This window comes from Cyprinodon tularosa, unplaced genomic scaffold (assembly GCF_016077235.1).
Source record: "Cyprinodon tularosa strain WSP-4 unplaced genomic scaffold, ASM1607723v1 ctg754, whole genome shotgun sequence".
Lineage (NCBI taxonomy): Eukaryota > Metazoa > Chordata > Actinopteri > Cyprinodontiformes > Cyprinodontidae > Cyprinodon > Cyprinodon tularosa.
Window position 1 is genome coordinate 220,766 of NW_024039512.1, and position 14,006 is coordinate 234,771.

The 14,006-nt window shown below is 36.6% G+C and overlaps 1 protein-coding gene across 2 annotated transcripts in view; it reads right to left on the minus strand.

Moving 5' to 3' along the window:
- The window catches only part of prex2 (phosphatidylinositol-3,4,5-trisphosphate-dependent Rac exchange factor 2), a 128,676-nt gene that overhangs the window by 38,864 nt on the left and 75,806 nt on the right, over positions 1 to 14,006 (minus strand). For both annotated transcript variants that reach the window (XM_038270201.1, XM_038270200.1), the window contains exons 25-28: positions 7,225 to 7,404; positions 5,231 to 5,325; positions 4,907 to 4,989; positions 4,299 to 4,389 (exon numbers count right to left, since the gene is read on the minus strand). In XM_038270201.1, coding sequence (XP_038126129.1) covers positions 4,299 to 4,389; positions 4,907 to 4,989; positions 5,231 to 5,325; positions 7,225 to 7,404 — 449 coding nt within the window. The remainder of the gene's footprint in view (positions 1 to 4,298; positions 4,390 to 4,906; positions 4,990 to 5,230; positions 5,326 to 7,224; positions 7,405 to 14,006) is intronic.

Here is a 14,006-nt window from a genome sequence, read left to right on the forward strand (position 1 = left end):
GCTTCTTCATTCAGCAATGAAGAGCTTAAGAGGAGCTTTTGTGAATATATTTTTTTCTTAAATATTGGTACTATTACTCAGCCACTTTGATCTAAACCAGTGGATTTCATAATCGCCCCTTAAGTCTCATTGTCCTGTATGTTTTAGATGGATCTCTGCCGCAACACACCTGTATGAACTGATTACATTACCTCCTCATCAGCCAGGAAGGGTGAAAAGTATAGCAATTTTTATTCAAATATAGAAAAATCTATCACAATTTTTGGTTTTAATCGGGTTGGAAGTTATGTTATTATCAGAACCCCTTCTATTCATCATATTACCCCTGTCCTTCAGCAACTCCATTGGCTCCCAGTTCAATTTAGAATAAAATTCAAAATTCATCTTTATACATTCAAAGCCATCTATAACCTTGCTCCTCCATATCTGTCTGACCTCCTTCACATCACCACCTCCTCCTGCTCTCTTAGATCCTCCTGCTCCATCCACCTCACTGTACCCCCAGTTCAACTTGTCACCACACCTGGAGCTCACTCCTTCCTGACTTCCGCAGTATTGACTCTCTCTACTTATTCAAAACCGTACTCAAAACCCATCTGTTCCAGCTTCCTTATTTGTAAATACATTGCTCTTGTCCCTCCCTATAATTGCCTTTATGTTTCTGTATTTGTTTTTTCAGTTTTATTTTCTGTACAGTGACCTTCAGTGTCTAGAAAGGCGCTGTTAAATAAAATGTATTATTATTATTATTATTTTTCCAACCAATCTTTTGATTAAACCAACCAATCTAATTAGGCAGTGTTTTTACCCAATCTATATTGGTAAAAGGGAAAAATCAATACAAATTGGTCACATTGGCCAAAACACTGGTTAAGTAGCAAAGGAAGGCTAAAACAGGTCTTGAACCAACAACCCTTGGACTGAAAGACAATGTCTTCCAGCAGGTTTGCAGTACTAGCTGTCCCTCAGATGGCCATACTACTAAATACAAGTATTACAACTGATTTGTTGATTTGTTGTCCTGATTGTCCACCACTTTAGTGTTTTGGCTATAGGCCAAGCTGCATCTGACCAGAGGGCTATTTCTTCCATAAGTTTTACATCTCTTCTATATGTCTTGTTTGGTGGCAGACAAGTGAAAGGACGCAGTTAACAGCCAAAAGAGCTGCAAACACAAGTCTGATGCAAACTCCAAAACAAACCAACACAAAAAGTTGCAAACAATAAAATCCTGCAATGACGAGGATCAAATGTCGATGATGTAAGAAGTGTTTTGTGAACCCGCCTGCTGAAGCAGATGAGAAACTCTCCAGTTGTAGTCTACCCACTGTACAGCCAGGCCCAATTGCTGTTTGCCAAGGAGCTGCTATCAGCCGCCGAGCCATACCACACTGGTTCTGAGCCGCAGCTTTGAACTTTGAACCCTTCGGCCTTTGATCCATTAGTTCAGCTTCTGATTAACCCGCCAACATAAAGGGATCCCCATGCTAAGGCTGCTGTGAGTGACAAAAATAAGCCCTTCAAAGTTTCCTTCTGTCACGACTATTCTAAATATATAAGTGGAAAAATCTTTAATCACCAGTGTTGTTTTCTTCAACGATGACAAAACTATTTCATTGACACTCCTTTTTTGTCATGACAATAACAAAAACTGACGAGCTAAACATGGATCTTTGATGACTCTTTTCATAACCGAGACTAAATAAAATTTAGCAGTCAGAGATTTAAAATGCATAGTTTTAGGGCGTAATTTGGTGGGGCAGCGCACACGATCCATGTAGGAGGCCTTAGTCCTCGACATGGTTGGAATCCGACCTGTGGTCCTTTGCCACATGTCTCTCTCCCTTTCCTTTCAGCGTAATGTCCAAAAAACGAGCCACACATTCGGCATGACCACAGATTGATCATGGCAGCAGCAGCAGGGAAGAAAATAACCGGAATGGTCCGGACAAACTGACCTTCTAGCTTGTGCATCTTTGCACGGGTGTAGCTCCGAGTCTGCGCTTCACGCTCCTCTCTGATGGTTCGCTCTCAGCACTATGTCTCTTGCTGCTTCCTCTACTTAATAAACTACATGTAATTTCTTTAATTTTTACCGAAAGGAATCTCTAAATTATATCCAAAGAAAATATTTCATTGCATTCTGTTTATTTTTGGATAAAGACACAGATGAAAAGGTACATAGATTTTTGAATATTTCTTTCTCATTGTTATCATTTCTATCTATTTAAATATGATGTAAATGTTTCCTTGTATCGTCATTAAAACATTTTATATGTTTCCTTTAAATATTTAAACATTTTAGTTAGCATATTCATTCAATTTAGGCCTGGATTGCCATGGCATTACAAGGCAATTATGTAGGTTCTAAGATGTGTTGAACTAGAGCTGCTATTTTCACAGCTTTTATGAGACACTATTTTTATGAAATAGGGCATTAATTAATGAAAATGTTTTTTTCAAATTCTACAAATCAAGGTTTTCTGCCCAAAAGCAATAATGACCTTCAGCACTCTATATCCAGCAATTGTAGTATCTAGGCAAGAGCTGTCAGTCTAGTAAAGAATCTGGTTTCTTCGAAATTTTTAAGTTGAACTTTTTTTACACAATTAAACTGACTAACACTAGACTAAAACATTTTAAAGATTTAGTAGACTAAAATGAACAAAAAACTAACACATATAGTAATGACTAAGATGCGACTAAGACTAATAATAGTTTTCATCCTGATGACCAAGACTAAATCTAAGGTGGCTGTCAAAAACTACACTGCTAATCACATGCACATAATTTTAAAGGATCTGAAAAGACCTGCAAGAGTTTGAGTGACAGAAAATAAGATTTAACAATAACGGGTCTGTCAAAGTGAAAATATGCATGTGCAATCAAATGCAGGAATGCTCCACTTGTTAGATAACCATACTTGTTTTATTATCAATCACACATTACTGATGTTGGGACAGATCAGCGATGTTAAAGCTCTGACATGCCTCCTGAAGCAGCTCTATTTTCAGTTCAAGCATATCTGCACTCGCTTGAAGAGAGATGGAGATGAGGAGGAAGACGGTGTGCCAAATGGGCCAAGGTGTCTGGAGGCTTGAATTATCCAAAACATACAAAATAGCGGGGTAGTTTGCTGTTTTGCATAAAGTACTCACCGCTGTGCATTAAAGCTGCTGGAGGACACAGAGACTTTGTTATGTAGGGAATTTAGCGTGGTGGGATGGAGTCAAGCGCAAGACAAGACAGACTTTTGTTCCTTTTTGAAGATAAATGACTCTCTGAGAAGGATGCTTACACCACACACACACACACACACACACACACACACACACACACACACACACACACACACACACACACACACACACACACACACACACACACACACACACACACACACACACACACACACACACACACACACACACACACACACACACATTTTCTTTTGGTTTCTTATCTGAGAACTGGGTCGAGCCATCTGAAGAAAGTTCCTCAGTTGATGAAAGAACGCTGTCAGCTAGTTTGTATTGGCAGAAGGAAACGGTAAGGGTAAATTTAGCCCTTTTCTTCCACATTTCCTTCCACAAATTTATATTTGTACAACCATTTTTCTCTGCTTTCTGTATATAAAACATGAAGCAAATAGTATCATTCTCATCAGACTCATATTAGTCAACAAAGACCATGAAACACAGCAGACAGGTCAGTTATAAGGTTGTGGAGAACCTTGAAGAAAAGTTACAAAACAAAATCCCAGCTATGAAAATCTCACAGATCAATCCATGATCCAATTAGGACACAATAACTAACTTGCCAAGATGTGACTACCCAATTAAAATAGCGGATTGCACAAGTAAAACTGTAATGTAATAACATGTAAAAAAAAAAAAACTTCAGCAGATATAATTATTTTGTGATGAATGTGCAGTATTTCTACTCAAAACAAAATAATAGAGTAGAAATGCAATGGATAAGTATTTATATCTGATTGTCTGGAATCCATCTACAGCACTTCTTTCCATGTGTTTAGCTACATCTGAGGATACAAGAGGAAATAGCAGACCGATGCTTTCTTTTAGGTCAATACTGGCCCTGAGAGGCTTTTAGAATCCCCTCCACTCAGGCCCACACCAGGGGATAAGTCTCCCAGGAGGAGCAGTTGAAATTTTAGAAACTGCCAGAAAAAAAATGTGTTGCAAATGCCACATGGAAGAGTTCAAAGGTCAACAGATGTCCCAGTCATAGCTGGAGAAGTAAAGTAACACAGTGTTTGAATACTTTTATCATATTACCTTGTAGTCCTCTTGCAGGTGTGAAGCATTTTGTCTGCTCAAAAGCCCGAGCCACCCCTGTTCCTCTCAGCAAGCTGGTGATTGAGTCCACCTGAAGAAAGGAGACAGGTCAAACATAGCACACTTGATATAGTCTCCCACTGTGGCAAGATTGGAAAGTTAGTGCTGGAAAGCAAAAAACAAAACAAAAAAGCTGCCTACGCATAACTAACACCTGCCCTTCACTCCTCCCAACAGATTGTGATGCAGGTGTAAACAGAGCTGCGGACAATGCCTAATTCACAATAAATAAGAGGAAGCAGCAACAATTTGCAGCAACGCTTTGTTCTGTTTTCTCATTTCACTACTGATGCAAATACCTTCATGGACCATCGTTGTTCAAATTACACCAAATATCAAGTTAGTCCTACCTTCCCTACTTGGGGCTACAAAAATAACCAATGTTTCAATAAACAGTTGCCCTTTAAAAAAAGATAAACATTCATCACAGAAATGTCCTTCCCTTCAACCAGCAGGATAATAGGAAAATATTTTAGGCTGCAAGAAAATTCTTCTGTAGGAATAGGATTGCAGATGATTTCACATTTTACCATGTTTACTCGACTCACCTGGCTGAACAGATGCTCTAAGAAGCCATGTAGTTTCCTTTCCTTGTCATGGGACAGCCACACACTAGATGGCATCTCATCTCCTGCAAAAATGCAAATGTAACTTCCCATGCATCAGGATCGCATCAGTCCCTTAACTTTATTAATACTCTTTTACTATAATGTAAATGAAATGTACTTTTTTGTCACTTATTTTTCTGAACAAAAGAAAGAGCAATTTAGATCTATCAACATTCTAATACTAGCTACCAATCAAGCTGTTGCAAATAAACTCTTTTTTACGCCCTCCTGTGGGAGTGCAATTAATCTTCTGTATTTGTGCACCTGAGTCCATGTCATCACTGTGAGCGTAGGAGCTGCAGTGACTGCTGCAGAGGCTGCTGAAGGAGGCAATGGAGTTCCTGTTGCTGTTACAGTCACTGAGGAAAAGTCAGAACATAGTTTAACAGGAATTATTATTGAAATTGTTCAACATGGAGTCTAATAAAAAAAAACTGCTTAATTTGGTTAGGACAGACATAAACTGAGCTTATATCAGTTAATCTGATTTTTAGAAGATGCTTCATTGTCATTGTACAGAATATAATAAGATTTGGTTTGCCACTATGTATCTTTTCAGCGGGGTGTATGCAGTTTGCTGAAGAGTCTGTGTTAATATGGGGGAAAATAGAGTGCCTGTTCAAAAGTTAGATTTTTATTGTTTAAATTTCACAATTCAACTGAGATACAATTTTTTGGGTTTTGTCGTACTATTTTTTTCTCTCCATCATCTCTTTTTCTTTCTTTTGATCCAGCTTTACATATCTGTTAAAGAGTTTTATTTTGTGGAGAGGCCAACACAGAATCAGACAATCCTACAATTTATCATTGCTTAGTTTACTATGATTTATTTATAACACAGTTAAAAGGTATACAAGTTTGTTTTGTCATGATTTCATATCAGAAGCTTAATTAAGTTAACCCTAACCCTACGGACCCACCGGTGGGTCCAGCTGCTACGTGACCTCGTAATTTTAACAAACCCCAAGTATTGATGTAAAAAACACATTTGGCACAGTTTGGTGACATTTTTGGATAAATGTGCCAAAATGGCCCCTCCGCTTGAGAAATTTCTCACTAATACCATTCTAAAATAAATATGATTCATCTGATTGAGTCCAAATTTGGTATATTTTTACACAACATTTAGATTTAAAAGTCTGTACTACTTTTTTGTGCTATAAATAATATTTTGGTAGTGTTTTGCACCGTTTATTTAAAAGAAAATTTTGGCGAGGTTCAAAAAATGCAAATTATTTTGTATTTTGTCCCTAATATTTCAGGCAGGGTCAAAGCTACAATGGTGCTGACACCAGAAAACCATTCTATGAAATCTTACCTTTACAGAGGTACCAAAAGTTTCTTCTTAAATCTAATAGCTGTGAGGCAATAAGTGATTTACTTTTGTGTGTTTTTGTCAGGCAGAAATTTATTTATACCCCCTGAGGGTGTAAGAGGTTAAGCTTAAAGCAATTTAGTTTTACCTTAGTTTTCATCTCACATCAACCCAAGTTGCATAAAAATAAATTGCCTTGCTCAGTTTGGCTAAACTTCATTTAAAAACATAATTTGTTATCTTAGCTTAACCAAACTCAAACTTAATAAATTTAGGTTAACACATTAGTTTAGCAAAGTTTAACTTAGCTAAAGTCAGCTTAACTAGTTGAACTGAATCTAACTAGCCTCACCTTAGTTTAGATTAATCTAACTCGTCTCAGATTTCCTCCAGTAGTTTTGCTTACTCTAATAAATTTGTGCTCATATTATCTTAATATAAAGAGACATTTTTTGGGAGTTTTTTTATTTGTCCTTTTATGAATAAATCATTGTTTGATGAGCAAACTGACACCTTGGTTGTTCAGCCCCGATGCATGTTTTAGCCTGCAGCCTATTTGTTTTGAATGTACTTAAAGTCGGAAGTCCCAATGCTGTTCTCCGGATGTGACGTCAAGTTCGCCCATGTTAAGGTGACATCAACCTTGCTAAGTAACAGCGCGAGCTACAAGAATGGACAGGAGAGTGCTGCAGTTCTGTGTTTTGGCCACAGGTGGCAGCTTTCTGAGACAACTATAAAGCCTCTTTAATTTTACATAGTTGAATATAAATGGATTTTAGTCAATGTTGCTTAAAATATACAGATTTAAACAAATTTACCAAATGCATAGCTGCAAATAAATGTTTAAAACATTAGGGTTTTAGTATCAATAATGCTGAATATATATTATATGTGTGGGAACAAGTTACTTAGAGCCCTCTTTGGTTTGTGACTTTAGTTTTACCTGTATGAGTCTCTGTTGCTGATAGTGTCATGTCCAGAGTCCTCCTGCTCATCTCCTGTCACATTAAAACACACCTTCTTCCCATTCCTCTCCACTTTCTCCCCTTCACTCTCTGCGGATATGTAGCTCTCTGGGTGCCTCATCTCTGACGCTGCAGGGTATGTGATGGAGGATAGCAGGCTGATGCAAGCAGAGGAATAGATGGATGGATTAGAAAATAAGAAAAAGAAAAGACAAATTATGCAAAACACAATCAATATAGGAGGATTAAAACAATAAAACACATACAATAGACCAACATGTTTCCAGTGATGCAGTACAGTATGTACAGTATGCAGAAGAACCCACACAAAGGATGGGCTCCAATAACTTACAGTCGTGGCCAAACAAAACCCAGCCCTGTTTCAATTTGGCATTGGCACAAAAACATCACATGTTCAGAAGTCTCAGTCCTATTCGGAGACTCAAATATCTCGTAAGGTGCAGCTGTATCAACAGGCTGTGACGGCGCTGCAAATATCACTTCCCTTGCCTCCACTACCACTGACTCTTATTCTGTTCTGTTAGATGTCTATCAGAGGGGCAGGAAGGGGACGGAGAGGATATTTTCACAGTTGCAACAACACATGGTGGCGTTTAAAGCCATATCCCAATAAATGCTAGTCTTGTACTTTTTTGATCTCCCCCCACACACATTTATTCAGACACGCAATGTCTGTTTATATTTCAAACCCGTTTTAGTTTAAGCTCGCTTAAATTTTCCATTGCGTAATTCCATCGGCCTGTGAGACATTTCAAAGTGAAAGAAGGGACGCAATAGCCTGTTCTTCATCAAAGTGAACATAGCTTCCTAACACCCGCCAAACAAGGCTCAACTTCCCATCTCCTCAACTCTATCCTCTTTCTCTCTCCCCCACTGACCTGCTTTCCATTCATTTGTATGCCGACAAGGCAGCGATGATGCCCTCATTACGGTTCAGTCCAGGATTTACCACAATACCCCTAAAAAGGAAAGTGGCATTCCATCACCATAGAGAGGCCCTCCTAGATCTGTGAATGGCTGCTCATTACTAAAGAACTAAAGCCAGTACGCGGCCTGTGGAGCATGTACTTGGAAGCAATGTGGCAGAATAACAACAAATGGATCAGTGATGGTGGCCTCGGGTTTAAAAAGCTGGTAAACTATAACAGAGAGAATGAAGTTAGAAAACGCGCGGCTTATTGCATCAAATCTCTTACTGGAAGTTCTTTAACTTACTTTGGCACATTTAGCTACAAGACAGATAAGTATAATAAATATATCCTAAAGTCTGTCATTAATGATGAAAACCATCAATAAATAATATAACTTAGTGAAAATATCTATGTCATGCAATTTTTGTTTATATATATTCCAGGAAGTAGAAAAAAAATGTTTTCTTGATGATTTCACAGAGATGAAACACAAATTTATTTTTTTGCAAGTATTATGTATTAGTCAAAACTGAGATTTTTTTCATATGTATTTCTTAAATTTAAAATCAAAATAAGAAAAATAAATATATGACATTCAGGGATGCATCAGATTATTTATATTTAGGTACTCAGAAGGCAGGCAGGAAATGCAGCCTAAAGTTACAGCCGAAGAGTAAAGATGTTACATATACAGAAAATTCACTTTAATATCAATGCATTAAAACGGCCATCCAAAACAAAAATTATTAACACCCAAGTCTGTAGCTTAAATTAGTTTCATACATGCAGTAGAAGCCATTCAAAATGTCCCTTCCAAGTCAAATGGCAGCCCACTTCCCTACAACTCCCAACAAAATCCCCTCCAACTTTCAGCCATTAGAGTGACCCCCTCTTGCATATTTTTTTTTCTCTGACTCCAACCTTTCACTGAACTAATTCAATTCAATTCAGTTTATTTATATAGCACCAATTCACAACACATGTCATCTCAAGGCACTTTACAATTCACCAGATCATACAGTCAAATTGATTCTAAGCTTTCTATCTAAGGAAAAAACAGTTGATTGCATCGACTCATTGACCCAAAGTCAATCCCTCACACTAAGCATGCTTGTAGTGACAGTGGAGAGGAAAAACTCCCTTTGAACAGGAAGAAACCTCCAGCAGAACCAGGCTCAGTGCAGGGGCGCAGATAGGTTTTTGAAACTGTGGGGGACAGTTACTATTACTGGCTATTACTCAGCTATGACAATCCATCAATCTTAATTGCCCATCATTGCAAGAAAATAACATGTATTGGTACCAAGTACACACCAAACATGCCACATGACGTGTGAAAAAAAAAAGGTTTTATTTAACCCCTTGAACCCTACGGACCCACCGGCGGGTCCAGCTGCTACATGACCTCGTAGTTTTACCAAACCCCCAGTATTGATGTAAATAACATATTTGGCACAGTTTGGTGACATTTATGGATAAATGTGGCAAAATGGCCTCTCCGCCTAAGAAATTTCTCACTAATACCATTCTAAAATAAATATGATTCATCTGATTGAGTCCAAGTTTGGTATATTTTTACACAAGATTTAGATTTGAAAGTCTGTACTACTTTTTTGTGCTATAAATAATATTTTGGTAGTGTTTTGCAATGTTTATTTCAAAGAAAATTTTGGCGAGGTTCAAAAAATGCAAAATATTTGTATTTTGTCCCTAATATTTCAGGCAGGGTCAAAGCTACAATGGCGCTGACACCAGAAAACCATTCTATGACATCTTACCTTTACAGACGTACCAAAAGTTTCTTCTTAAATCTAATAGCTTTGAGGCTATAAGTTATTTACTTTTGTGTGTTTTTGTCAGGCAGAAATGTATTTATACCCCCTTAGGGTGTAAGAGGTTAAACATGGACTGACTTTAAGTGCAGGCTGTAAACACACAGAAACACGAACAGCAAAGCCTACATACATAGGCGGATCTACTGGGGTGGCATAGGGTGGCAACTGCCACCCTAAATGACAGCCTTGCCACCCCAGCTGCCACCCCAGTTGGCGGTAGGGGTGGCGAGGCTTATAAATTATGGATAATTTGAGAATTACGACCGCTAATTTCCAATGTCGGACTGCAGTGAATGCAGCACGAGATGACGCGAGAGTGACTGAGACTGATTGTTTTGAAAACCAAATGAGGCAAAGATAGGGAGCCAGGGGTCATGGGGAGAGGAGAAACGGGATGAAACAGGTAGAAAATGATTAACTATCTATCGAGAAATGAAATCATAATGAAAGCACAATGTTGCTAGCATAGCTGCAATGTTGATTTTGAGATGATAAAAATCAGGTTGCAGAACGTTATTTCTCTAACTATGATGTTAGTTAGGCCTGACGTTTCAGGCTCATAAAGACATATTTGCGATCAACTATGACAGAAAAGAGACGATCAAGTTTGGTTGTACTCAAATCAAAACGCACAAAGGCATTGGATCTAAATAAATTTGTGAAGCGTTTTGCTGAGCAACATGGAAATCGCCGCATTCAGCTGTTAAAGTCATGTTAACTTTATGTTGTGCTCTCTGGTGAACCTTTACAGAGCTGCTACATTTAGTTTTGGCTCCTGAGAAAATCTGATATTTCCTTTAATAAAACCAAAAGTGTTAAATGTTAAAAATGTGATACTGGTGTAAATCCTGCTTAATATGAAGCAGTGTTGTTGTTTCTTTTTTGTATATATAATATGAAATTATCCAGAAATGACCTGTATGAACCTACTCACAAGCAAAATGTATTTTTATGTTGCTGCTTTTCAGATTTGTGGAGATTTTGATGTAACATACAGAACCCGCCTTTTTGTTGATTTGTTGATACAGCAGTATGGAGGACCAACTCTGCCATATTTAAAAATAAATACAGAAATAAATAAATGCTCAATAAATAAATAAGCATACAATTAGTTGCCACCAAAAATACAAACAACAAATAAATGTAAGTAGAAATTAAATTATACAGCTAGTCATACAGGTATATAACTCTTTTAATTGGCTTCTTTATTTCTTTGTCTTTTTAATATTTACCTTATGTATTTTTTTGTCATTTATTATCTTCACTTTATTTTTTAATTACTTATATTTTTAAGTATTTATTTATGTGCATGTTATCATATTTTTGTCTGTTTTATTCTTCGTTTGTATTTTTTTACCCTAGTTATTTCTTCGCCGCTATTTCTTTCTGCCTGCCCTTTTAACATTTCTGCCTGCCATTATAATATAATTTCTAATTACATTTATTTGTTGGTTGTATTTTTGGTGGCAATTAATTGTATGCTTATTTATTTATTGAGCATTTATTTATTTCTGTATTTATTTTTAAATATGGCAGAGTTGGTCCTCCATATACAGCTCTATCTACAGCAGATCTACATGCATGAAATGTCCCTTTCATGTTGCCTTAACTGCTGTATTGCAAGTTACTGAGGAACAAATGGGGTAAATGTGTGTTCAGAGTAAACATTACATAGATGTCCAGTACCTTGTTCGGGTGCCTTGACCCATTTATTTCTACTGTGTAGTTCTGCTCACTTTAGTGCAGCTCAGTCCATAGATCTCTGATGGGGAACTTTTTCTTTCTATAGTTTCTTCTTGTGCAAATGCTGCAAAGCTGCCTCTCTGACAGTCAATCTCACACATCTACTACTCAGCACCTGTGTCTCACCTTAATACATTTCCTGTCATAAGGCCCCTCTAGAAGTAGTGTTATCGTTCTTCTATCTCCTATTAAGTGAGATCACATTGTACGATGTATTATTAATATGAACTGTTTCACATGAAACACTAGTACTGTACATACTATTCTCACCAAACTGTGATAACTGTGATTAAATTCAGTGTAAACAAATGCAATATGTTGCCACCCCTAAAAAATTCCTGCCCCCCTCTTGCCACCCCATAAATATTTTTCTAGATCCGCCCCTGCCTACATATATACAAAAACAAATTTGTAAATAAGTACTTTACATGGCTTTTCAATAAATGGCCTCAAATGAAGAAAGTTGTGTGTCTACTTTGTCAAGGACTCTGTAGAACTCCACTCTGTGGTACTCCACAGCAGATTCTGGCCTGTGTGCAGGTGCTGGCCCAGAATATCTCTTTGGGGGCCTATGTGTTCGAGGTAGAGCAATGGGCTCTAGAGACAGCTTCTCAGCCATATCCACTGCTTCCTTAAAGACTGCCTCAAAGTGGGCTGACTTTCTTTTGTCCCATAAACTCTCTTGGACAACTGAGACTGCAGAGACCATGCCCTCCAATGTCTGGGTGCTTTTTTGGAGCGATGTATTCAGCACTTCCAGTTCGCTCATTACATCTAAGGCCAGTGAGCCCCAGTAGCCCCAATTTCAGTAAAATCTCAGGCTTTTAAATGTTGTAAAATCACCCATAAGTTTTAGGTGTTTTAGTCCTTTATAATTAAAGTTATACATTCAAAAAACATAAGGAAGTTATTATCAACGTCTCACTCTGCTTTACAGCTTTGTATTAACATTGCTTTAATGTGTGTTATTGTGTACAGCTGGGGATGTTAAGGGCCACGTTAATTATAGATAAAATAATTTAATGTTCTGTAGTTTAAGCAATTGTCATATTTGTAACATCACTAGTCTTTCCTGTGACATGCACCTTTTATTTATTTATATATATACACACACACACACATATACATATATATATATATATATATATACATATATATATATACATACATATATATATATACATACATATATATATATACATACATACATATATATATATACATATATATATATACATACATACATATATATATATACATATATATATATACATACATACATATATATATATACATATATATATATATATATATATATATATATATATATATATATATATATATATATATATACATATACATATATATATATACATATACATATATACATATATATATATACATATACATATACATATATATATATATACATATACATATATATATATATACATATACATATACATATACATATATATATATACATATACATATATATATACATATATATATATATATATATATATATATATATACATATACATATATATACATATACATATATACATATATACATATATACATATATATATATATATATATATATATATATATATATATATATATATGAGAGAGATTCTTTCCTCCGAGTTACAGTGACATAGACAAACTTGAAGATACATGACATCCTCAAATTTCTATTCTATTAAAATTTCTGTATCTGTATAATGGGTCTGTTCTATATGTTGTCTTCTCAATTCAGAAGGCCCCATGCCTGTCTTTGCCTAGGGCCCCAAATTTCCTAAATCCGCCCCTGTGTAGTGGAATTTGTCTAGTTTTGAAGTTCGTTTTTCTCATGATTCAACCTGTAACAACCTAAACCATTTGGCTTGGCATAAATACGGATTCAAGTAGCCTACTGTAGCCTACACATTTCTGAAAGACCCCCAACAACTCCAGAAAAAGTCGGAACAGTCCATTTAATTATAAATAAATAAATGCCAGTCGATTCCCCCTGCCTCCTGCCTTATAACATTGGCACCTCTCTTCACGCTATTCTCACTGACCGTCTCTACTCTTTTTTCCACGGCGACATTGAACAGACAACCAAAAAAATGCAAGGTGATATGATGAACAGTTTACTTACAGTTGGTGCTTTTCGAAAAAAGGATGCAATTGTTTTCTGTTTTTTTCGGTTTGGCTGGCCTCATGTTGATGTCCGGACTCCGGAATTGGGAACTATCCCACCAC